Source organism: Leptosomus discolor, chromosome Z (assembly GCF_034619465.1).
Source record: "Leptosomus discolor isolate bLepDis1 chromosome Z, bLepDis1.hap2, whole genome shotgun sequence".
Taxonomy (NCBI): domain Eukaryota; kingdom Metazoa; phylum Chordata; class Aves; order Leptosomiformes; family Leptosomidae; genus Leptosomus; species Leptosomus discolor.
In genome coordinates this window covers 6047466-6072905 of record NC_141419.1, presented here as the reverse complement: position 1 = coordinate 6072905, position 25440 = coordinate 6047466, and the positions used below count along the sequence as shown (strand labels likewise).

Sequence of the window (25440 nt, the reverse complement as noted above, 5' to 3'; positions counted from 1 at the left end):
CATCTTTATGCAGTCTGTGCTTGAAAAAATCCAAGGATGGAGGCTGCACAAACATTCTGGGCAGCCTTTCAGCCCAGCGTGAGTGCTGCAGCCCCTGGCCATCCTGGTGCTCCTCCGCTGAACTAGATACACTTTATCAGTGTTTTTCTTATGCTGTGTGGCACAAAACTGGGTACATGTATCATGGGTGTTGAGTAGAGGGGGGGTAATTGCCCCTCCATCTGCTGGCTGTGCTCCTGTCCGTACAGCCCAGGACACCATCAGCTGCCTTGTGCAGGGCCCACAGCTGGCTCCTGTTCAGCTTACCTGCTGGCATGGTGTCTCTCTGCTTCTTGTTTAGAGGTGCAGTGTCCAGACACTGGACAGCATCATTTCCCTCGTGACTTACACGAATGCATGGCCAACCGCCTTTTGCAGTCTCCAGCTCAGGGAGGCTCATCAGCATGAGCTGAATGGAAAGCTTTGGGATCCTGTTCCAAAGGAGGCACTGCCTGAAGTGCAGGCAGCCGCTCCTTTCTCCCATTCAATGGCGTTGGACAGTTCCGTGGTTCATCTGTTACGGATTACGCTGACATCCTAGCAGAACGGCAGCCCTTTGCTTCTGGCTGGTCTAATGCAAGGCTGCGTTCAGTTCTTGGATATCCAGACCCAAGAGCATCTTTATATATGATGATACATAGAGACTGTGTTTAAAAGACGAAATCCGCAATGGTAAGAGAGCAAACCTGACTAAAACTGGAAGACATGGCAGGGAAGAGAGTTGCATGGGAAAGGGCTGTCAGGTTTGGATAAGGATGCCAAAAGTTCATTCTCCCTTGTGCCTGTGTCTTGTGTCCTGCTATTGAAGCAGATATCCCTTCAGGAAAGGTGTGCTACGGCCAAGGTGCAGCGGGTCCCAGTGATGGTGGCTTTTATCTCGCCGATGGTACTGTACCAAGGGCTTGAATTATTCACGTATAGTCCGGCAGCAGCACAGACAGCGTACAAGCAAGCAGGTGCAGAATGGCAGCTCTCGGCTCTGTTCAGCGGCTCTAAATTGAATGTTTAGCTAGCAGTCAGGAAAGCAAGCAGGCTTGTGCATTTGCAGTGTACTAAAGATACAGGCACGACAGGGCCAGGAGCCGGTCTGGTCTTTGCGCGACTCTCGGGGGACTGGTTAGCGCGTGGCGATGGTCTGGCTCTGTTCCTGTGTTGGTAGCAGTGATGGTGAGCTGATGAGAGTTGTGCTGGGACTGCTGTCTCTGTTCACGCAATCTTCCTTGGGGCAATGCAAACATAATTGTTTCTTGCTGGACACAGTGTCTGATAATTGGTTCTGATCACAAATCTCGTGTTTGTCTCTGAAGCCAACCAATGTTCTGTTTATTTTTTCCGAAGCAGCAAATAGATTTGAAAGTGTGTTTCATTTCGTAAAAGGTCCACAGAAATGGCATAGCTGTTTGACTGCAGAGACTGTGTGCCTTTAGAGAGCCAGCGAGTACCAAGCTTACTACGTTTTACTGGCTTTGCAGATTGAAACCTTGTGTATTAACAGATCCAGCAAGATAATGGCAACCAACAAGATTGGGGAGAGAAAGTGTGCCCTGGGTTAGTCTTAGGCAGCTGGAGAGATTGGTGTTGTTTTAGAAATGCTCTTGCTGCAGCTCTGTTTCTTGTCCATTTCTGTTTCAGTCAGTAAGTTCTTTGAGGATGGTATTGCCCCAGTGCAACAACCATGTTCAGGTTTTTCATGAGTCTTGGGGTTATCAGGCCTGTTTGGTTTCTTTGCTGAGTAAATTAATAGGTGTCGATTTTCAGGGCAGCTGGAAATAATATTTTTTTGCTTTGTTCGTACAATTGGAATTTCACGGCTCTGAGCCCCACGTTTGGTCTTCATTCAGTTAGAGGTGCTGCAAGGAAGTTTTGAGAGATGAAGTAAAACATGAGTTTGTTTCCTTTCCTTTCTCCCTCACTGGATTCCTCAAGCAAAGCTCGTATCTCTACGTGCCAAAGCAGAGCAAGAACAGTTTAGGACCGAGTGAAACTCAGTGCCCACTGATCTGAATGGGAAGTTATTTAAAGCTGTTTTCTCTCTTGTCTCTCTGAAGGTCAAGCAATACAGCCGTGTGTGGGGAGGCACTACATGTTTCCTTGCTGGGAAGTGTGACTCGGGTTTCAGGATAAGAGTCAGCATCTCTTCTCTTGTTGCTTTTTTTCATCCGCTTTCGGTTCAGCCTGCAGACTGTGGAGTTTAAGCAGAGCATTAGCCCTTGCCGTGATGCAGAAGGTTATCTTTTAGTGGCAGCTGGCAGCACTGAGAGCGAGGGAGGTGCTGGCAGGCAGCTGAGCCGCGGTGGGTGCGAGGTGACTGCAGATGCCAGTCTTTCGTTTTATCTCCGTTTGGTGTTACAGAAGGAAGGGGGGGGGACATGTGTGTAAAGGAGAGCACATCACCTGACGCGCGACTTCGGGGATTGTTAATTGGGTTTGCAGCAGGATATTCCCAGTTGTAAATGTAGCTCAGATGGAAATGGGATTGAATGAAATTTTCGTAGGCTGTTCTGCAGGCACCATCATGGACTGGCTGCGCTTACTGCTGCTTATATCTCATGGTAAATTCAGTCTGTAATTGGAAACAGGAAGAATAGGGTCAGAGAATGAAACCATGCTGCTTCTGCCCAGAAAGGGACAAATTACATACAACACATACCGTATGCCCTTGATGTTGCCAGCGAGAGACAGCAGATAGTTCTCTTGCATCCTCTCCCATCTTCTGTCAGATGCTGCCTGGTTTGTAAAGGCGCACACGGCGTAACGCGAATACGGACCTCGGATGGGGAGGGTTCATGGTGGGTGTTTTGGTTCATGAACTGTTGAGAATGAGTCAGTCTTTGCTTTGCAGTGGGTGTGCTGTCGCAGATGCAGTCTTCCATCAAGTCATCAGGGTTCAGTCAAAAACATTTTTGGCCTTGAATCACAAAGTGATTTGTGATACCTTTGTCCATGAAAAAAGGTGTGTTCTAGGTAAAATGAAGGTACTAAGTGTGAATGCCTCAGGATCCTGGACATACCCTGTAACACAGGGGAATACTGCACAATCAGGGGTGTCTTTGTGGAGGATCCAAAGGCTCCGGGACTTTCCCACCCAGTGTCTGTGTTGGACGTGGTTGTTAAACATGGGAATGGGTGCATGTTTTCATTCCTTCTGCCTTCAGCACAGACCCCATCCCCGCTCCCTGGAGCACTCATCTCGCTCTTGCCTTCACAGCCGTCGGTCTGTCCAGCTGCCCAGAGCCCCCCGTTCCTGGGAACGGCCTGAAGATCGGCGAGCGCTACTTAGTGAACGACGTCGTCTCTTTCCAGTGTGAGCCAGGCTACGCGCTTCAGGTACTGAGCATTTTCCAACAAAAAGGACAAGAACAAACACCTGGGATACAGGGAGACCCTCCAAACCCTGAGTCTTGTTTTCCTCTCCTCCAGGGCCACTCTCACATTTCCTGCATGCCAGGCACTGTCCGCCGCTGGAATTACCCACCACCGCTCTGCATCGGTAGGACTCTTGTTCTTTCATACCGAGCAGATACTTACAGTGCTTTTCTAAAGAAAAAAAAAGTAAAGGTCTGAGTTAGAGAAGTGCAGGTCTGTTCTGGAAGTGAGATAGAGTGTGAAAAAATCTTCATTTCTTGCAGGGGGAAATTTCAACAAAAAAGTCCCTATGGGATGCCCAGAATGCTTTGTTTTGAATGCTTAAAATTTGGCTATAGTATAAAATGTAAAATACAAAATATTTCCTCGACAAAAATTCATTCAAAAGGGAAAACCTAGAACTTCTTTATACTGAAAGTAGGTTGGAGGTTTGTTTTATTGGTTGAGAGGTTCTTTTTTTCCATCTTAAGCAAAGATCTTAAGACTGTGGTTTATTTTTATGAAATCCATCTCGATTTCACTATAACCGCATCTTTTACTGGAACCCGTTTACCTCCCAGCATCTCTGAACTGCACTACTTGGCCCTCACTTTGGTGTCCGGCAGGTCCTATGTGACCAGCAAGAGCCACGTCACTTGTCAAGACGGCTCTCTGAGGAGCAGGGCTGAGACTGCTGAGTGTCTCAGGCCTGAAGAGAAAAGGCAGTCGATGGCCATCGTGGAAGAGGCAAGCCCTAGGAGAAGAGGCACAGAGGTGAAGGGAACTTGCTGGAGTTTTTTGATTATTTTCAGTATTTTGCTTTTAGCAAATCTAGATGTTTAATATTCATATTGCACATTTTACAGCTTTGAGAGAGACATTTATGCATTTAATAGCTTTAGTTAACTGTTATTTCAGGCTCCTGCTGTTCTAGCTTACATCATTTTGCTTTAAAGTAATTATGAGAGCTAACAGTTCTTTTATCGGGTGATCTGCAGGCCAGGAATAAATACAGAGACATTTACAGCAGAATGACTGAGCTAAAGGACTCACACCCATGGGAGTTGCTCTGAAAGAAATCAGAAGCCCTTCAGCTCAGCATTAGAGATGGGGGATCCCAGCCTGGAGGAGGATTCCAATACACTCATCTAGCTGATGACTAGCTGAGCAACGACAAGTTTCAAGTTTTCTTCTTCTAATCAGCATCGGTCACCCGGTTCAGTAGGATTTTACCTGTTTGGGCTGTGCCTCCTAGGTGCTGTCGCAGTGTAAACACCAGTGCAGTTTAATTCAGATGTCTGGTTTTGGACAGTCAAGACCACGTGCAGTGGTACGGGCGCCCCTACTCCTGTCTGTTTGTATCCCTCAGCTTGCATCACACTTGACTGAAAAAGGTCATCCGGCTTCAGAGAGGCGTAAACACGTCTCTGCAGCCAAGTGCAGATCATCATGAGTGACCATCGTCTTTTACAGGGATGTGGCAGCACCCCATGCTGACAGTCCTGAGGCTCCTTGTCCTGTGCTAATTATGCTCTGATGTGTCTGAACACCGTCCAGAGCACCACTGGCCACCGGCCACACAGGAACCCAGGCTTTGGTTGTTCCCCTGCGCAGAGAACAGCTTGCTTCCCTGGCGAAGCGTGCTGATTTTCTTTTGGTCTACTTCATCCAGATGCTTGACTTCTAAATAATTTAGAAGTAGTTCTATTAGGGAGCCATTAAGAGGAAAAAGAAAGAGAAATCTTCTGGGAGAAGCCTTGTTAGTAGCAAGTACACATGTAATGAGACGCTGGACAAAGGGAATCTGCACCTTCACTGTCAGAACGTGTTAGGAGTACACCTGGATGGTATTCAGGTATTCAGCTGGATGGTATTACTGTAACAAGGTAGAGGTCATCCAGATAAGCGTGAGAAGATGCTATCTCTGTTTAAGTTTCATGTGATGCCTTTTGTAAACATATTTTGTGCTGTCATCTGTGGATCGCTTCTTGGTAGGGAATTTACTTCCGTCTGCAAACACTGTGTTCTGTATTTGTAAGTAATTGCCCAGAGATTGACAAGTACAGCAGTCAAGGTAGATCAGTTAACCAGAAAAAGGAGTACTGGTAACTGCAGTCAAAGTAGGATCAGTCTGTTTCTTCATAGTAATTTTTTTCGGTGGTTAAAAATTCAAACAAGTGCTGTGTGCATGATATGCACTGTTACAATGTCTATGGACAGAACAGAGCCTCTGTCTCTTCTCTTGCAGCTCAGATCTGTCTCTCCCACTGTGATCACCAAAACTGGATCTCTGGGCCCAGGCTTTGATCTCCAGAGGGTAGGAGAAAGGCACATGCATTAGTAATGTGGCCATGCAGTGCCTGGCAAACTTAGCTAGCTCCATAGCAGGCTTTCCTTTTTCTCTTCTTCGTTTTTAATTTCTTTATTTCCCACACAGCTGGCTGGCCATGACCACCATCCAGAGAGACCCATAAGTGATCCTGACCATTACCACTGTTGATTTTACAGCCCAGTGTGGAGGAACAGCAGAAGAGATGGAAGGAGTGCTCTTGAGCCCAGGGTTCCCAGGAAATTACCCAAGCAACCTGGACTGCACGTGGAGGATATTGCTGCCAGTGGGGTTTGGTGAGACAGCTGGTTTTGGTTTGATGCTGTCACAAAAGAGATAATAGGAAGACACCATCCCTGTTCAGTCAGTGCATGGTCAGTGCTGGATGCATTGCTTGCCAGGATGAGTTACAGAAACTCTGTTGTTTGACCTCCTGATCACACTTTCCGTTAAAGATGCGTTTATGTGGTGCCATGAAATGATAAATATTTTTCCAAAAGGTGATTACAGGTCACCGTAGAGTGTAAGAGGTCGATATGGATTTGTGGCCTCTGAATCCGCTGTAACATCCTTCCTTAGTGTGCTTGTATGCTTCCCTGTCTTTACTCCCATTTCCAGTAACATCACCAGTTGCATCACGCTTTGTAATGTAACCAGTGACCAAAGCTTGCGTCAGATTATATCCTACTTCAGGCAGGCATCAGCGCATTCACAATGAGGATCTCCCCAGCCCTTAGAAAGAGAGAAATTTGCACACCTCCAGCGCAGCTCTTCTCCAGGCCAGCCCCACCAGGGTGCCTAATTGCCAGGAGGTGGAAGTGTTGCATGCCTGGAAGAAGTGCTGACTCTTGGGGTTTCCTGAATTAACTCTCCTCCTCCTCCTCCTGCTGGTGTAGCTGCCATGTGCTGCTGCGGAAACGAAACACCCGGCTCAGTCTGTCCTGCCGTCTGAGCTGGCTACGCTCAGTTTGGCGAGGGGAGATCCGTGTAGCTCTGTGCTTGGCTTCCTAATTTCTCTGGTGTCAGGCAGAGGAGGAGGCATGCACAGGAACTCCAGCAGCATGGAGCTACAGGCATTAATAGCCTGAGCTTCTCCGAAACGAGCAGGACCCATATACCTACAAGCACTCTCTGCCTCCAGCAGTACTCCTGCTGGTTGACCAGGCTATACTGGACACCACTGGATGAGTGATATTGATGTGCTAAGGCTTGGGCATGACTTTAGAGGCAAGACTGTTCGTTCCTTCTCTCCAGGTGCTCACATCCAGTTCCTAAACTTCTCCACTGAGCCAAACCATGACTTTGTCGAAATCCGCAACGGGCCGTACGACACCAGTAACGTCATCGGGCGGTTCAGCGGCACTGAAATCCCAGGCTCCCTCCTGTCAACGTCTCATGAAACCACTGTGTACTTCCACAGCGACCACTCGCAGAACAAGCCAGGCTTCAAGTTGGAATACCAAGGTAAGCAGGCCACAGCACGAGCAGCAATGGGACAATCCTGTCCCCAGGTGCTAATGGTGAGGGCGGGGGCGAAGAGGGTAGGTGTCACGGTTGTTGCTATTCTGTTGAATTAATTCCATGAGGACTTAATCCAAATGAGTGGAAAGGTGTTACATGGAGGCCATGCTTAATCCTAGTAACTGGGATCTGTTCACCCTACGGCAAATAACAAATGTTCCTGGAGTGCTTTGTGACAGTGAAACGCCTTTGAATTAATTCCAGACAGATTCACTTAGATCTTGGCTCTGTTGACTGTCATGTGTGAAGAGAAGAGTCCTCAGCAGCCGTGAGTTTGCCCTGGAATTTTGCAGCTGCTTTTCAGTCTCAGCTGAAGTCCAAACACATCCGTAGCTGTAGCCTGGCCTGGTGCTGAGGCAATCTTTTCAAAACCTTTTGGTCTTCTCTGTCGACCTGTCCTTGGCACAAGGAATATGAGCTTGCCAAGGGCAGATCGTGTACTTCGTACGGAATACAATTAGGATGGGCTTTGCTGTGCAGCAGCTGGGAGCCAAGCGATCCAGCTACTGCCTGGGAGAGAGATCTGAGGAGTGGGAAGGATGGAGCATGTGTCTCCAGCCATGTGATGTAGCTGAGGACTGACAAACGGCTGACTCCCCAGAAACAGCAATAGAAGCCGCTACTCACACTTAATTGAAAACATTAATTTTGTCTTGGCTGTCCTGTTCATGCACCGTATAATTCATGCGCTACTGCACAATTTAGGAAGGAATGTGCTCTGTGAGGCATTCTGGGTAATCTCATGGAAATTGCTATGCAAATTAGCTCTAGCAAGGCTGACCAATAATTTATAATGCCAGGTGGAACATGTTAACCAATTGACTTGCATTCGTCATCAGGGTTGTCTGTGTTTTGTTGAGAAACAAGGCAGATTTCCCAATTAGAAGTGAAGCGCGGGGTGACTCGGTGAATAGGGGCTCTGAGACTCCAGTGGGCCAGGACAGACCCCAGTGCTCATGGCTGAGGGTGCCATGAAGCAGCAGCAGGATTTTCCCTCAGCCTCCATGCAGATGTGTGCATGGTTCATTAAAGTTTATCTCCTTCAATGAAGTCATTGTGAGAGGAGAAAGTAGCCAAGCAGCGCAGAGAGTGTACTGTTCCTGCTTTCATGAGGAAAAATGAAGTATGAAACATTTCTCCTTTTTTTTTTTTTTTTTTTTTTTTCCCAGCCTACGAGCTGCAGGAGTGCCCCGACCCTGAACCTTTTGCTAATGGTGTTGTAAGAGGAGCTGGTTACAACGTTGGCCAGTCCATCTCTTTTGAGTGTCTGCCTGGCTACCAGCTGATCGGCCACCCCGTCCTGACCTGCCAGCACGGCACCAACAGGAACTGGGACCACCCATTGCCCAGGTGTGAAGGTATGGCTTTGGGGTCACCCTGAGAGCACCTAGGTGGGCGTTTCTGGGGAGAGAAAAGGCTTCAACTCGCTGTTTTGGCCTCCTTTTGAATTGTTGTGTTGTAATTGGGCTGAAAGTTTCTCTGGAAACAAAAGCATCGCTGGAGGCAGGCTGGGAATGTGCACTTTGAATAAAACCTCAGCCCCTGAGGTGTTGAAGCGTGTTCCTAGTGAGTCGATGTTCAATGTATTTCAGCCTAGTCAAAGCGAACATCTTGAACAGTTTGAAACCAAGGTGCATCTTTTGAGGTGATGTGTTTGAATCTCATGCCATGGGTGAGGACTGTTTCTAGCTGTCGGTCTCACTGCTGATGCTAGTGGGACCTGTGCTTTCAGAATGAAGCAGCCCAGGGTGATTGTAACAATCATTCTTGTGTGCTTTGTTTCTTCAACAACCTTCAGCTTCCGTTAATTTAGCACTGGTAAATAAAAACAGTCCCTGGTAAAAGACTTTTGCAACTCGGGGAACTCTTCGTGTGGGAAGATTGTGTCCGTGTCTAGTCTCCTTAGTGTGGCAGTGATGGCATCTCCAGAATGATCCAGATGGGAGATCTTCAGTAACCTTGCATGGTCTCCTTTCTGAAGACTACGAGTGCTAGGAGGACCCTGCAGGAGTGGATCTGTGACCTAGGCATCAAAGCTCAAATATCCAAATTCTCTTCTCAAACCACAGTAGGGCCATTTCAGCCTTTCCTCCTTTGGGCCAATGGACTGTGTTTTGTGTGTTTTACTTTAGAACTTTAGAAGCTTTTCATATGAACCCTTAAGAAGTGCAAGACTGCTTATTGAAGATTTCCCACCACATTTCCCAGGAGCACTGACCTTTATCCCAGCCTCTCACAGCACTTGGTCTGCAAGAACCGTGCACTGGGGAAAGAAAGAGAGAGTTGATATTTTTCCTCTTTTAAGTCCTAAGTCCTTGAACCCCAGAGAACACAAAGCATAAAGAACCAAATCCTCAGCTGCTCTTTCACTGACCCCAGCAATGCAACAGAGATGTGCGTTAGATGGGAAACTGTCCTGTGCTCAGCTGGGTGCTGCTGGTAGGGTGGGAGCTGGTGGTAGCAGGATTGTGCCCTTTTCTACCTCAGGCATCAGCAAGCTGCTTTATGGTGTTTTTTAAGTAGTTTTCTTGCTCTGCAGCACTTCCGATAGCAGAGGCGGGTGAGGGGTTAGGTACATTTTGGATCATTTGTTTTTTTCCTCTGTGTGCACGTCTGGTGGGCTGCTGGTGCTGCTGAAGCCAATGCAGAACTTTCCTTTTCGAGAGGTTTCCTGAAATGGTCCGTTTTTGCATACCAGCAAGCAGCGAGGACTGGCTGCCTTAGGCTAACCACCTCACCTTTCCCACACGTGTCACAGCTGAAAGCACTTTTAATTAAAAGAGAAGCTGTAATTCTGAAATAAATGCACAGAGGTCGAGATTTCCAGCACCACTCCAGGGAGTTTTTCCAGTGATCAGCAAGCTGCCTGCTGCTTTGCAGGGCAGAGAGGAACTTGGCCCCCAAGGTTCCTTGGGTGTTTGTTTCAGAAAGTGAGCCTGTGGAGTTATACATACACATGCAGCTTGACAGATGATGTGAGAAAGCAGAGCAGAACCGGGCAGTGAATATATGGAGCCTCGCTGTAACCTCACATCTGGCACGTCAAGTCAGGGCCAGGGTGGTAGAAGTCTGCTGCTGTACGAAAAAGAGTGAGTGTTCAGCACCGAGCCCGAGTGAATAAGGTGTGTTGGGAGGGAGAATGTGTTAGCCTGAACCCAGCATTGGGTTCGTGCAGCTGCAAGGCTTCTAGAAGAGAGCTGGCTCGGGCAGATGACACTGTTTGCACTTACCCCCGTGCCTTCAGTTGTTGTGGGCTGCCAGTAACGTGCTACTGGTGTTATCGTTGTTTCAATGGAACTGCCATGCCAGGGAAGTCCAGAAGCTGATGCTTGTACATGGGATTTCAGACCTAGGGACCTGCTGTGGCCCTCCTGCGTTGCCTCCTGCAGGACGTCATCTTTCTCTCCCTCTTTCGCTGCCTGCTTCTAATTGCCTCTCTTCAGTTTGCAAGTTCATTTGGATCTGGAAGATACCTAGTGCAATAGAACTGTCATCTTGATTAACGAATTGGATGCTGCTGTCATACAAATCATCATTTCCCCCCTGCTCAGATGTTCTCTGTGAAAAGCCAGCTGCTCAGTGGTTCTGGTCCAGGCCATGCTGTATGAACAAGTGGATGGATTTGCCCACTGGTGTGATCTTGTCAAGAGCTGTTTTTTCCATGCATGGGTGCAGACAGCTGGTGGAGCCCAAAGACTCTTGCTAGGACATAAGATAGAGTTTATTTGCACACCTGGCTATCACATCTGTACAAAACAGCCTGGCAGCCTCCTTTCAGCTCTGAAGCACTTAATAAATTTATGGTAACGGAATTAAGTTGAAAATGTTAGATGTAGTTGTGACAGGTACAAATTATTCAAGGCAAGCTGGGGCCAAATTTTGGTGCTGGATCCTCCTGTATCCAGAATTGCTATCTTTTCATCCAAAAAAAGAAAGGAAGAAAAATGGGAAATAGAGGATCTTTAAGAGTTGTTGTTTGGGGGGATATTTATTCATTAGGCTTGTGTTTCTGTCTGATTACCTGCAGTGCCTTGTGGGGGGAACGTCACCACCCAAAATGGTACAGTTTATTCTCCTGGCTTCCCCAACCAGTACCCCAATTCCCAGGACTGCACTTGGCTTCTCACAGTGCCGGTGGGATATGGAATCCATCTCAACTTCACTCTGCTGCAAACGGAGCCCTACAATGATTTCATCACTGTTTGGTAGGTACAGCAAAGGTGTGAGGACTGGAGTTGCTACTGAGGCTCCATTTCAGAAGGATGCTCTTGCTGATAGAGCACCCATTGCCGAGGTGCGTAGGTAGTGCTGTGTTTGAGAGTAGGAGTATCCCCTGGAGACAACAGGATGAGGATTTGGATTTTTTTTAAACTCTGGGTGCTTGATAGGGCCTTTAGATTAAGGACCGTGTGCTGCAAGGGGCTGGGTAAGTGACATGGTGACTGTCTCCAAACAGAGTTCATGTTACGTTCCTGAGAAATGCAGGCAAGGACTGCAAGGTCAGTGAAGGGAATGGTCACTGGGTGATGAGGCTGCTCATGCCAAGCGATGGAAATGTCTGGAGGGGAGTCTGTACAGGAATCCTTTGCTTTCATGGTGCTTTTGTCTCAGTGTTGTGCAGCTCACAAGTAGTCCCACTCTTGGCTGTGTAGCAGCGCCTGTCAGGCCTTGCAGGTCTGTCTTGCCATTAATTTCTGTGATCATCAGCAGTTAAAACTGAAGCACGTCAGCCCCCTGCAGTGCCTGGGATTACCAGTCACTGTCCCACTGCTTTGCCCCAGTTACCACGAGTAGGGGCTGAGCTGCCGGGGGGATGCACGCCGGCATCGCAGCTGCGGCGGGAGGGTGTTCAGCAGCAGAGCCCTGCTCGTCCTGCTGGATGCTTTCACCAGCCTGTCCCTTCAGCTCCCAAATGCTTTGCTGAATGGAATAAGGAAACGTCTCTTGGGAAGCCTAAGGGGCTTTGCAGAGGACACTTTATGAATGGTAAACGAGGTCTTTATCTCAAGCTGAATTTAGTTGAAATGAATCTTGTTCAGCCTTGTGTAATAGGAAGTGCCTTTCGCTTCTGATTTCTCTGATAGACATTTTTATGGGGCTCATTTTTTTCCCTTTGCACATTATCTATGGCTACCTGTCTATGGATAGAGGCTGAATGAAGAGAGAGACATTTACCAATGAAGAAGAAGACATTTAACAACCTTCTCTTTTTGTTTTTCTTTTGCAATCAGAGATTGCAGCCCGACAATCCAAGCTGATGTCCGTGACTGCAAAGGCAGTGCTGGGGTGGCGTCAGGCACCAGAACTGGCCGTGACCCCCAGCTGCGTTTTAAATGGCAGGAGCTGGGAACTGTGATCTCTGATGTAAAATGGGCACAGCTCTGCTGCAGTTAATGGAGTGGCACCAATTTTTTCATCCCACCTTACAGGCTGGAATCTTCCTTGTCTGTTTGGAGAAGAGAAGCGAAATGGTTTATTATCAGCTTCAGTCAGCCAAGGGAGCACACGTAGCTGGCACTGGCTAAAGAGCTTGTGGCCAAATTCTTGAGCTTGTAGCACTCACTCAGTATCTGACTTGCAAAATATCTCTGTGTCTGCTGTGCAAACAGGGAGTGAAACTTCTTAGGAGAAGTGGCCCTAATTCCTCAAGTTCTGAGGTTAAAATGAAGTTTGTGTCTGTAATTGTCTACTGGATGAGCACTGCATGGCCAGAAGAGATTATCCTGGTTATAATGGAGTGGGGAAGGGGACTGAGGTCCAGGTCAGCTGCCCAGGGAGCTGCTGAAACTCTAATACAGGTGTAGGAAAGGGAGGACAAGGAAGGAAGAGCATGGAGGAATTCCTGCACATGTACTGTAGGAGGTTGGTTGTTGCCTAGGATTAAAGACACATAATAATGCTCTTTTCTTGTGTTTCTGACCTGACAATTTCAGGGATGGTCCCCAGCAAACAGCCCCACAGCTTGGTGTGTTCACTGGCAACTCTGCTAAGAAATCAGCCCAAAGCTCTTCCAATCAGGTCCTGATGAAATTCCACAGTGATGCAGCCAACGGAGGGATTTTTGCCATTTATTTCTACGGTCTGTATTGCTTACTGAGCAACACATGCTTTATACCTGCCTATGGGATGCGGAGGGGCATGGATCAGTTGTGGCTTGCTGTGAGGAGGTCTAGTTCTGGGGAAGAGAAGATGTGAAAAAATACACTTTTACCTGGGGTCTTCTACAAAGGCCTCGGTTTTACAGGTTTGAGATGGAAGGTCTTTTATGCAAGTGAGTGCTGGCAAATGGTCACACAATCTGTGCAGGTGTGGAAATCCATCTGTAACGTGATAACTCACACACAGATCGAGTGCCTGCAAACTAACAGCCATGGCCAACCCTACACCTCTCTCAAGGTGATGCCTGTAAATACCATCCTCTCCATGGCAGATCCCATTATGGATATCACCGCTTCATTTACCTAAAAGTGTCCTTCCCCGCAGCGTTGGCTGGATGCAGTATTGTCTTTCCAATGCTGTGCTAAACCAATTGGGCCGTCTTGGTGGCCTGTTTCAAATGGCAGCTGTCTTCCAGCTGAGAGGTGACTTCGTTTCTCTGGGGAGGAAAAGGTTTCCTATAAATCCCTGAATTACTTGGGGATTCTTTGGTGTGAGTGGAGCTCACACTAGAGAGATGGTGGGTGTTACGTTGAAATGAGAGCATTTGCTTTGCACCACTAAACAAGAGCCCAACTTTAAATCCGATTAGCTAACAAGTTCCTACGACAGTACTGGGATTTTGGAAAGTACAAATGGAGATCTCCTCTTGCTTCGCAATTTGCTGGCAACGACGTCAACAAAGTCTTGCATGAATTACACGATGAATCTGTGCAGAATGTCTTAGCTTATGTTCAGTTCCGAAAGGCAAGTATTGTACGGGTAGGCTGAATTTAAAGAATGTTTGCTAGGCTTCGGAGGGAATTGGTTTACTGCTGCAAAACACTGTAAGATTTATATTACCAGACAATGGTGCGTATATAACAGTTATGCAAAAAATTATGGTTTAGGCAGTTTGGCTCAGAAATGAGCAGAATGTAAACACTGCTGCAGTTCAGTGAATGCTTCCCTTTGTAATATGAATTAGACACCATCATTGCTATGGTTAGAGCCTATCAGCATATGTTGCTGTTCTCTGATCTTGATGGCACTTTATACTGATGTTTCTTTAGCTTATGGTTTGTGTGGGGTATGACATGAGAGGCCTGGAGTTGGTGCTGGTAGGAATCTGTGTAGTCCAGCAGTCGTTTCTAACCTGTTAACCAGCTGGGCCTTTTATTAAAGTGCCATTTACTGGCTCATTGCTCCCTGTGTACACGGGACTTTAGTATAAAACCTAATCCCAAAGATTTAAGCGATGGAGGTGCTTGCCTCCAGGGTGAGATTCTTCCCTCTTTTCCAGGCTCTGCCTGTGGTGCCTTGCACACCAAGAAAGGTGTGAGAAAAGGGGGGGAAATTTTCACACCAGGCTCAGGCAGCACAATTAAATCTTTGTCATCGTCCTTTGGGGTGTAACTGCAGGAAATGCAATTTCCTGAGGATCTACTGCAATGTATATTTTCCTTTCTGTGCCTGCACGCTGGCAGATCTAGGACATAGGAGACGTCCTCCTTCAGCTTTAAATTGTCTTTTCCCATACAGTGATGATCAGCACCGTGTCAGAGAACCATTGCCCTTTTAAATGCCTGCAAAGAAACGTTTTCCATAGGGTGGAGGAAGGGAGACAAAAGAGTGATTCACAGGGCTTAAAGATTCAACAGCACCCCTTGAAAAATGATGATGTTGCACCTGTTATTAAATGGGTTAGTTCAGGTGCCAGCACGAGCTGATGTGTGAGCGTGATGGGAACGGGTTTTATGGCACAGTAACTCAGGGGGGTCCCAGTGTGGTTTCAAGGACGGAACTCTGTTTTGTCCTGGTGAGAACAAATGGATGTGCTGTTGAAAGGAGCTTTACCAGTGCTGTATCACCCATATGCTGAAGCCATCTTAATCACACTTCTGTATTGAAATATGGCCCATTAAGGAGAGATTAATGCTGCAAATGCTGGGTTATCTTTCCACTTCAATAGATGCTGTCAAGCACTTTTTAAATAGCATTTAATTTAAATTTTTGTTATGGTTTCCTTTCCTTCTTCCCCCACTGTCAAACACCTGTTTAAAAGATTGCAAATAAGTGTGTTCCCTCCTGGGATGGCTCTTTGCTGCGTAGCAGGAGGATTCTTCCCTGCTGCCTCCTGTCTCCCGCTCCTCTCCCAGCTCCTTCGCTCATCCATTCTCTGCACTGCCGTGGTGGATTGCAAAGAAGGGGCTGACTGACTGAATTACAGAGCTGGCACTTCCCTTTGACCCCATCCCAGCTGAGTTTAGTTCACTGTAATAGTACGTGTTTGGCTTTTCCTCCCCCTTGCACACATGGGGTCCGTAAGCCCGTCCCTCACATTAAACAGAAGCCCGCGTTCCCTCCAGCCCATTCCCCAGAACTCCAATGTCACGTTTTTCCACAAACCTTTTGGGAAGGTATTATCCTGCCCTGGCTTAGGGCATAAGGAAATTGGGGCAAGATGATGGGGTGTCTGCTTCTGTATGTGTGTATTTAAGCACAATCATAAGCCTCATTAAGGTCGCTGCCAGGACCGCCAGCCTTGCCGTGGTGTGAAGAGTTCAACATCGTGGAGTTAGTAAGAATTAATATTCAGTGGCAGCTGGAGCTCCAGTATCTTAAATTAAAGGGCTGATACAAATTTCGGAGGAAGTTATGCTTGTCCAGGGTCAGGTACAGGGGGAGCAAAGATGCAGAGAAGTGCTGAGCAAATAGCAGAAAATGTCTTTCATTAATATTCATTTAGTTCCCAGTACCATATTTTCAATTTAACTGTGCTCACAGCTCTTGTGTGTTTATTTTCATAAGCAGCACGGTGCTGAAGCCTTATGCACCCAATGCTTGTAAGCAGTGCATTTGTTTTGCTCTGTGTTAGCTGATCTTTAATTTTTGGTAGAAAATTTGCTATTTGTGATGTATCTGGTCAGGTGCGTGAGCCATAAGGGATTGTTTCTGCTCATCAACTGGATTTCTTCTTCCCGTTTAGCCTGAAAAACACACCTATTTGGGTAAAGAGTACAAGGTCTGCCCTATTTTGCCTTCTGTAAGGCACTGACATCAACCTTGCATAGGTTACTTTCTGAATTGCAAGCTACATATAGGACTTGCAGTTGAAAACATTAGCACTCCTGGAATTATTTGCAGAAGAAATTAATGAATAATTCCAAGTTAAAAATAAATCGGTGAGTTTTGCGATCTCTGTTCAAGGACAGACGGTAAGGATGAAATTCTCTGAATAATTATTGTAATCTATTTGGTGCTGGAGCAGTCTGAGATTCTCTCTCTTCTGTGATTGACCTAATTCTACTGAGGTCACGAAGATCTTCTCTCTTAGTATCCCAAAATGTGCCGGTAATGTTGCCTCGTGTCAGCACCCATCAGTGATCATCCAGTGTTCATCCAGTCGGACTGATACTCTCAGGGCACCTGCATCTCCACAGACTGACAAAAATCTGTTTCCTATTAGGTGTAGGAAACTGGAGAAAGCTGCTTTGGGGCCATCTTTGTAGGGTTTAGAGGGGAAAAGGGCTGGTTGCACTTTTGCTAATTCCTTCTACTTGTGGAGAGGGAGGATTCGCTCTCGTGTCTGCTGTCCTTAGCACCGAGGTGGCTGCTGTCACCCCCAGCTTAACATCTGCTGCTCTTCCCTTGCTCTTTCAGCCTACCAGCTCTTCAGATGTCAGCCCCCGACCATTGTTCCCAATGCAGAAATCATCGCCGAGAATGAAGAATTTAACATAGGTAACTCTCCTGGTCCTCTTAGCCCTCCTTCCTCCCCCTCACCAGCTGCTGGGAGTGCCCACAGGAAGACACATGCATGTTGACACCTCATATTTGGGGTTTCAGGAGACCTCTTCACGTGTGTAATTGTGTGTGGCATGGGGAGCTGTGCGTGACCTTGCTCAACACCCAGCATTCACACAGAGTCAAACTGATCCGATTGTCCTGAGGCTTTTCCTCTCTGTTAGTAGAGAAGAAGTGGTTTGGCTTTTGTGAAAGCCCTGAGCTTGTTCGGAAACATTCACAAATCTTTGCTACAATAATAGTTTTCAGGTATTTCAAACAAAGCCTTGTGTGAAAGCTTAGAGGCCATTACTCTTTTTTTGAGAACCTTTCACCCATATCGACCATGCCTTTTGTATTTTTTTGCTGCAGTTCATGGTTACATCCACATTTTTAAGTGTGTCTGCAACCAGTGAAATAGCCGTGATGGTTTTTAAAGCAGCTTTTCTCACTGTCTGCTCTCTTTGAGAGAAGTCTCTATCAGAAATAGCTTGCACAAATCATAATGGTCTCAGCGGCATGACAGCAGTTTATCCCAGCTGAGACTCCAGCATGCCTTTCTACGCCTTTTATTTCTGCATCTACGCCTTTTGTTTCTGCGTGGTCATGCCAGAGCTCGATGGCAGAGGCATGATTGAAAGGTCTCTGCGGCCCATGATACCCCCTTCCCAGGGCATGGTTCAGCCTTAACAAATTGTTCCTTCTCTTGGGTCAAGATGTTTTCCGTTTCTGTCTGTAGGTGACATAGTGAGATACAGATGCCTTCCTGGCTTTACCTTGATTGGCAGTGAAATCCTGACCTGCAAACTAGGCACTCATCTGCAGTTTGAAGGACCTCCACCCACGTGTGAAGGTAACACAGGGGGTGCCCAGTGTGGCAGCCAAAGCTTCCCTACCCAGAGACTGCTGCAAAATGCGGGGGTTTGCTAAGGGAGGGAGCAAGCTGGATGGCGGCTAGGGGAGGTTTCCTTGCACATACTGCATCTTTGGGGTTAATGCTCAGATCTCCAGGGTCCCAGCAGTGCAAAACCACCCTTCAGGACCTTGTGAGGAGGGTAGCGAGACACCTCTGTGCAGGGAAAGGCTGTCCAGCAAGTAATGGTGAGAGATTTGCTGGGTAACTTACTGCAACAACCCTCTAATAAATGATAGGGGAAAGTTCCTCCACCCCTTGCTAGCTCTGGGTATTTTGTGGGGTCTCCGCACCATCCAGGGGGGTTCGCTTCATGTCAGGTACCTCTGGATTATACCTCAAGCCCCCAGTGCTGGAAGGCACTTTAAGCTTGTACTTTCCTGAGCAGAGGTCTGACACGCCGTGTGTCTGACTGCATCTGCGAAGTCATTATAACAGTCACCCAAATGTCCTTACCCTGGGAGGGGGGGAGGAATTCTGCGCTGACAGTTTGCCAGTGATACATGAGCAGCCAAAGGAAGAGCAGGCTGCGGCGAAGTGAGCTCCTCCGGCGAGGCAATCCTGCGAGGAACAGCTTCTCTATTAGTGCCGCGGAATGTATTACATGGGAGAAAAATGAAAGCCCCAAGCAGGCTGCGTTGTACACCTTGCTGCTGCTCAGGAGGGATCCCAAAGATGTTTCCGTGCTACCATGTTACCTTATTTATCCTCTGGATTCCTGCTGGTACTTTTGTTCACTCCAGCCGTGATTATTTCATCTCCTTCATTCCCTCCTATCTGAACATTTTTACCATATAATGGGATATTTTTCTATAGCTTTATTCTCTCTGAAATAGCATGAACTGAAGGAGAGAAAGGGAGGTCATTCAATTATTTACTGGTGGTTGTTAGCCTGGGGGTAAAGGGACTGCTTAAATTACATCTGGCCACCAATTTATAGAGGTCAAAAAATCACTGATGGGATTAAGGATTTGGAAAGAATACACTGTTCTTTCTGGATAGTTCTGGCTGCTTTCTATTAATGCAAGTACTGCGTTTGCACTGGGCTTTAGTGATGATTATGGATACATAAAGATCCCTTTCTTTTTATGCTTTTTGCTCACTTTGTGTGTTTGCCTCCTCTTCTGAGGTGTTTTTTGCTGGCCTTTTTATTTAGTATTTTCAGCTAGATGCAGTATTTCCAGAAGCTGAACAGGGTGTAGTGATTAGAGAAAGGAATTGGGAGTTCTTACGTCCTAGTTAACAACTCTGTGGGTGACCTGGGATAAGCCTGTAGTTCCACACCGTGTTCTAACCCAGGTAATAAAGTTTCCAGGGATTCCTGCGGAGTGTTTTGTAACTTAAGAATAGTTGCTTGGTTGCAGTGCTGTTCATTTTGAGGGAGATGTGAAGTGATGCAAAGACAGTTGTAATTGTTTGCTTGCAGTGTTGCTTTTTGCCCTTTCCTTTAAATGCGGCAGTTGCTCGGATTTGTGGAAGTGCAGCATGCTTCGTTTGGAGCCTACATCAGGGTCTGGGGATTCTCTGTGAGCCCCAGTGGTCAGGGTGTGCAGTGGATGTGCACGGGTGGGAGTTGTGCTCTATCTTGACCTAGCTCATCAAGGCAGACCTTGGCCATGGTATCTTCTGTTTGTTTCCTTCCTTCCTTCTTTCCTCTGCAAAACAGGAGAATTAATTTTCTATTCTGTCTTCTTCACGTTCCCTGCAGTGCACTGTCCGATGAACGAGGTTATGACAGACTCCACTGGTGTGATCCTCAGCCAGAGCTTCCTGGGAAGTTACCCTCACTTTCAGACCTGTTCTTGGGTGGTGAAGGTAGAGCCTGGGTATAACATCTCCCTCACCATAGAGTACTTCCTGAGCGAGAAGCAATATGATGAGTTTGAAATCTTTGATGGTAAGAGATTCACCAGTTTGACTTGCATAGCTACTGAGGGGAAGGGAAAGAAGCGGCAGAGTTTTGTAGTAGTTAGTCTCTGTTCCCAGAGCGCTCTGGGGAGAGCTTTCCACCACTCTGCCTATAACCTTCTGCTGGACTTAAAGAAAGCTCCTCCTAAGATTCATTGGTTCTTTGGATAAGAAGATACCAATGATTCGTTTTTTGGATGGATCTAAAGTATTTTTCAGGGGGGCAGGAGTTAGCAAGCTCCTGGGAGAAATTGTAGCAGAGGTTGCTGGGAAGGGGCGAGTTGAGAAGGTGAGAATTCTCATCCCTGAAGCCTATGCAGACCAGATTTTCTAGGCCCATGAGCTCTCATGAACTGAGAGGGGATCTGTCAATATTCACAATGAAGCAGCTTTGTAACCAAATGCAGAATCCAAGCACTGTGCTGATGCTCCTGTGGTTGCCCACTGGGACCTGAGCGGAAGGCAAGCTGCCTGGAGTTAAAAATCCCAGTCTTGCTGCGATCAACTAGACTTTATTTGCCATTGGTTTCCTAGGAGCCAGGTGTCTGCACTAGGACTCGTGTTCACAAAAACCCCTGCGCATGAGCTGCCGTTCCGGGACTTACAGTGAAAGCTCCTGTGCTACAGTTCCACAATATGCCTGTTCCTTCTGCAGAAACACACCGTGGCGTGTAAGGTCCATAAGTGACTGTTTGCCTCTCAGCCCTGACTTTCCTTCCGTACAGGTCCCTCTGGCCAGAGTCCACTGCTCCTGTCGCTGAGTGGGAACTACTCTGCCCCTCTAACCGTCACCAGCAGTGGGAACAAAGTCTATCTTCGTTGGTCCTCTGATCATGCCTACAACAGAAAAGGCTTCAAAATCCGCTACTCTGGTAAGCACACAGCAGAGACTAGATGCCTCTGCCAAGAACATGGCCATCTCTTCAGCCAAGGATCTCCACAAAATTGCTGCAGAGGGGCATAGGCCATCTGTGTCAGCAGAAGCTGCCAAAGCCTGGGAAGGCGCACAAAGCTGGGCTCATTCTGAGCCGGGGAGGCTGGGGAAGGCAGGTTTTTTTCCAGGAGAAACCTTGAAGCTTTGGCTGGTTTCTCAACCACCCTGAAGAATCAGAACCAGAATGTATAACCATAGGCGATGTGGCTCTGGATGAATGAAACCCATCCCGTGCAATTCACAGTAAAGATTGCTGTGTTAGGAAATTGTCGGGTCCTTGCATTGAGACCATTTTGAGATGTTTGAAAGTGAACATGACAAAATAAGAACTCGTGTTAGGAGCTGCTTGGTGCATGAGGCACAACTTACACGTGACTGACCGTGTCGTGGTGTTTGCAGTGACCTGTTTAAAACACATTGTGCTCCTGTGCAGACGTTCTGCCACTGCTCTCGCAGGAGCAGTGGTTGCTCATTCAGCACAAAACCACTGCTGGGTACTGAATGTTTGCTGAGAATTCCTTAAAATGAATTACTGTGTTTGGGAACTTAGCAAATCTGAATTAATGGAAGTTATAAAACTGGGCTGAGAACTTGCTGGTATGTCATAAATAAATAATGACTTTACTCAGTAAATGAATTAAGTAATATTTAATTATCAGAAATTAGTATTTATTTCTAGAGCCAAGTGAAACTTGGATAGCAGCCCTGTGCTCTTTCCCCCTTTGACTGTATTTGTCTATCACAAGCTCTCAGCTTCTTGTACAGCCTTAGGTTATGGTAAGCATGGTGTCATTCCTGAGAACAGGACGGGAATTTGTCTTGATAACTGCCCATCCCGTGATTGATTTATTTTCTTCTGCCCTTCTCTCCAGCTCCATACTGTAGCCTCCCACAACCGCCAGCCCACGGGCTGATTCTCAGCCAGACAGGTCTGCACCCTGGCAGCACGGTCCGCTTTGGCTGTGACACGGGCTACCGTCTCGTTGGCCACAGCACCACCACCTGCTCCCAGCACCCTCAAGGCTACTTCCACTGGAACAAGGCGATCCCTCTGTGCCAAGGTGAGAGTAGGCAAACGTACTGTTATGGGGATCCGGGAGTCCTGGGAAGGACTGAGGAAAATGTGGTAAAAATAAATAAGTATTGTAATTCCCCCAGTTCCATATTGAGCTGCAGGTGGGCAGTGAGGTGTGCTGCTCTTATATCCAAGTCCTTGGGAACAGATGAACAAGGAGGGAAGGAAGTAGGGAGTTTGGGAGCAGAGGGTTGTTGTCTGGCGTGGGGTACGGGAGGAAAAGCCTATCTGTGCGAAGGCTTCTGTTGTAGAAGTGTTTGAACTCTCAGTGAAGATACAGTTAAGCCTCAGTTAAGGATGGGAGAAGCTATTGCTTGGAAGAATCCGGAAAGGCTGGCAGGAGCGTGGCTCCCACTGGGCTTTAGTGACTGGAATTTCCTATGGTATTTCTGGAAGTGCCCTCTTAGGTCGGCATGTGCCAACGGGGGATGAGAAATTTCTCGGGATTCACATGGTGCCCAGTTTCTGTTGGCTTCATATAAGATTTAGGCATGTGCTTGTTCTTTCCACATTTCCTCCTAATTAACCATAATCTTTATGACATACCATACTTAGCACAGGGCTCCTTCCAGGCGTGGGAGTGGAGGGGCAGCCAGGTCAGTGTGCACCGGAGGGGCTTTGCTTCTGCACTATTTTGTCTCCCTCACTCTGTTCACTTTCTGATTGCACCTTTTTCTCAATCCGCCAATCATCCCTATTCCTTTGTGTTGATAACATGCCCATCTTTATTCCGATGAAGCCTTTCAGTGTCTTTGAACATTCATCCATGTTCCAAGGGACCGAGCACTGGGGATTAATATTGCATTGACTTCCCTGGAAACTAGCCAGGGAACAGAGACAGCATAGGCAAAATCTCATTGCGGTGTCTGCATTGTTGTCTAGTCCAAGCTATAAGGAAAAGGAGGATTATTTAGTATGGGAAAAAAATCCTTTCTGTGCTCCTGAATCACCTAGTCTCTTTGGAAATTGCCCAGGGGTGCAAGCACTCCTGCCTCTGAACCTTGGGTTTGTGCTGTGGGCGCTTACATCCATTTGGAGCCCTCTCAAGTCTGTGTTTATTTAAACATGAGCAGAAAGCAGTAAACCAAGACCCTGCCACCCAGTCCCGTTGGCAAGGGGGAGCTGGGAAACTGGGCACAAGCTTAGGTAGTGATTCAGCCTCCACGATAACACGGGTGGGGGCAAACGCCGAGTGCTGGAATGAGCAGATGAACCGCGCAGCGAGACCAGCAGCGCGAGGGGCTGTCATGGCAACTGTGCCTCCCGAATCGTTAGCCCAGCGTAAGGAGTATCTCTGATGTACTGCTTCTTTTTTGAGGAAAATAATGTAATCAAGAATAGGTACAAATGCTTCTGAGTCTTTACTGCCCTGATGTGCTGGAATGCCACCGGAGCCTCATATTCAGCTCCAAAATCTGTATTTACTTCCAAGAGGTCTAGTGGTGCATGGGGAATGGATTTTAAACAGGGAGGTGGGGAGGAAATGGAGAGAGGATGTGTGGGGAGATTGGAAGAGGATGTACTTCGATGAGGTATCACCTGATGGCAATGATTCAAAGCAGAGAAATGAGTCGCTGAGCACCAGTTCCCAGGTCTCCGGGGAGGGAGTCAGAGCCAGACCATCCATGGCTTGTCACTGCCTGGCCTGGAAATGCAGGGAGCTCCTGCGGTCCTGCTGCACACCCCAGGTCTGTGCCGTGGCATGGAGGGGTGTGGGAAGAGGCTTTCCCATGGGAGCTGCATGAGAAGCATTAAACCCACCCCATACCGTTCTAGTTCAGCTGAACACATGACATGTCAGGAGCTCCATGGGCACAACCCATGGTGCCACTCCGTGGCAGTCACCAACAGAGGAAGAATTTAGGGGCTAATTCATAGCATTTCAGGTAGGCTCCTGCCCCCATTTCCCCTTTGGAGGGGTGTGTGTCCCCTCACTGAGCACACAGAGAGCAGCATGGTCAGGATCTTGGTGCTGGATGTCCCTCTGGAAGAGCCTGTCTCGCCAGCAAGGAGGAGAGCTTGCTGGTCACGTTAGATCCTGAGGTTGAAATAGCCCCTTTGGGAAAGTCACCTCCTTTCTCTGATTCTCTGTATTTATGTCAGGAATCTTAATACTGGCCCATGGTTATCAAGTGCCTTGAGATGGATGCAGGAGATGAGTGAGCGGCAGCGAGCCGGAGCTGTAGGAGAATTCATGGCGGAGCAGCTCCCCCGCCTGGCCTCCAGCAGCTGATAGCCAGGCTGGCTCTGCTCCTCTTGCCCGCTTCTGCTACGTAAAATCCAACATCCTTCTTCCCGCCACCCCCCCACCCCCCCCCCTCCCCATTGCTCTCAAAGCCAACTGGCAACCTTTCGTTTTGGGCTATACTCAATTTCTCATCCTTTCTGGTGGCCAGGACCACATGGCAGAGGTTTGGGAACTCAATCCATAACGCTGCATAAATTGCTCACACAATCAGCTGTGTCAGGAGGAGGGGAACTGGGGTGCCCATAAACACATGGTCTAGTTAACAAATGACATTTCCCATAGCTCCTTTCTGACAGCGCATAATCCACTTCCCCTTCCCAGTCCCCTCTGAATAATCTTTACTATGTGCTCTGTCCTAGCTGACATTTATGGAAGCAGAAGAGAATATTCTGCAGGGAACAATCTTGAGTTGGCACAATGGGGGAGAACACAAGATGATCTAATATGCCTTTTCTGTCTCTGCTGCCTATTTTTAAACTGCTTTGTTTTCGGAATCCCAGCTGCAAATTTGCTTTCATAGCCTCTGTCCCTTTTCCTAGCACATTATCTTCCTGCAGGCAGAGTTTCTGTACCTCTGAACCCCCATAAGTGCTCCTTCTTCTTTTTCCCTGGACCATGCTCTCCGTGGCCAAATGCTGGTTCACTTTCCTCTGGAACAACTACTGTCTTTCGTCATCTCTCATTCTGATGGATTGCAGTGCCCACAATTTGAGCCTCAGAAATGCTCTTCGCAGCAGATGGCAAGTTTATTGCCACCCCAAAAATCAAGCTTCTCTGCTTCGTGCAGGGCTCTGTAAATGAAAACTTACTAATACCACCCTTTTGCTTGAGGATGCTGGGTTTGCAGGGAAGGAAGGATCCTGCCATCGGGTGCAGGGCACCAGAGCCTGCTCAGGGCAGCAGAGGTCACCGCCCCAGTTGGCACTCCCAGTCGGATTCTTCTTCGTGTTGTAACCCAACCATCTGCAGGTGAAAAGGGTTACATTTTTTAAATTATTTTTGATGGCTTAATGAACTTTTTAGTTACCTGCATCTGGCCCAGAAGTGCAGTATTATTGTTAATGTTTGTATCAGGGCAAGGCTTATGCAATGGAAAGACTCTAAATGATCAAACTTGAGAGGCAGGAGGAGGGAGCTTGCTGGGAGGCAGGACAAGGCAGCAGTAAGTCATCCTTCCCTCATGCAGAGAAACGAAGGCCAGCGGCAG

The 25440-nt window shown here is 47.5% G+C and overlaps 1 protein-coding gene across 1 annotated transcript in view; it reads left to right on the top strand.

Annotated features, from left to right (window-relative positions):
- CSMD2 (CUB and Sushi multiple domains 2) overlaps positions 1-25440 on the top strand; it is a 298000-nt gene that overhangs the window by 236452 nt on the left and 36108 nt on the right. The window contains exons 38-49 of the mRNA XM_086480279.1: positions 3248-3366; positions 3460-3529; positions 5893-6009; positions 6968-7177; positions 8404-8592; positions 11262-11439; positions 13168-13313; positions 17033-17113; positions 17895-18008; positions 19777-19965; positions 20702-20848; positions 21783-21971. Coding sequence (XP_086336405.1) covers positions 3248-3366; positions 3460-3529; positions 5893-6009; positions 6968-7177; positions 8404-8592; positions 11262-11439; positions 13168-13313; positions 17033-17113; positions 17895-18008; positions 19777-19965; positions 20702-20848; positions 21783-21971 — 1749 coding nt within the window. The remainder of the gene's footprint in view (positions 1-3247; positions 3367-3459; positions 3530-5892; positions 6010-6967; positions 7178-8403; positions 8593-11261; positions 11440-13167; positions 13314-17032; positions 17114-17894; positions 18009-19776; positions 19966-20701; positions 20849-21782; positions 21972-25440) is intronic.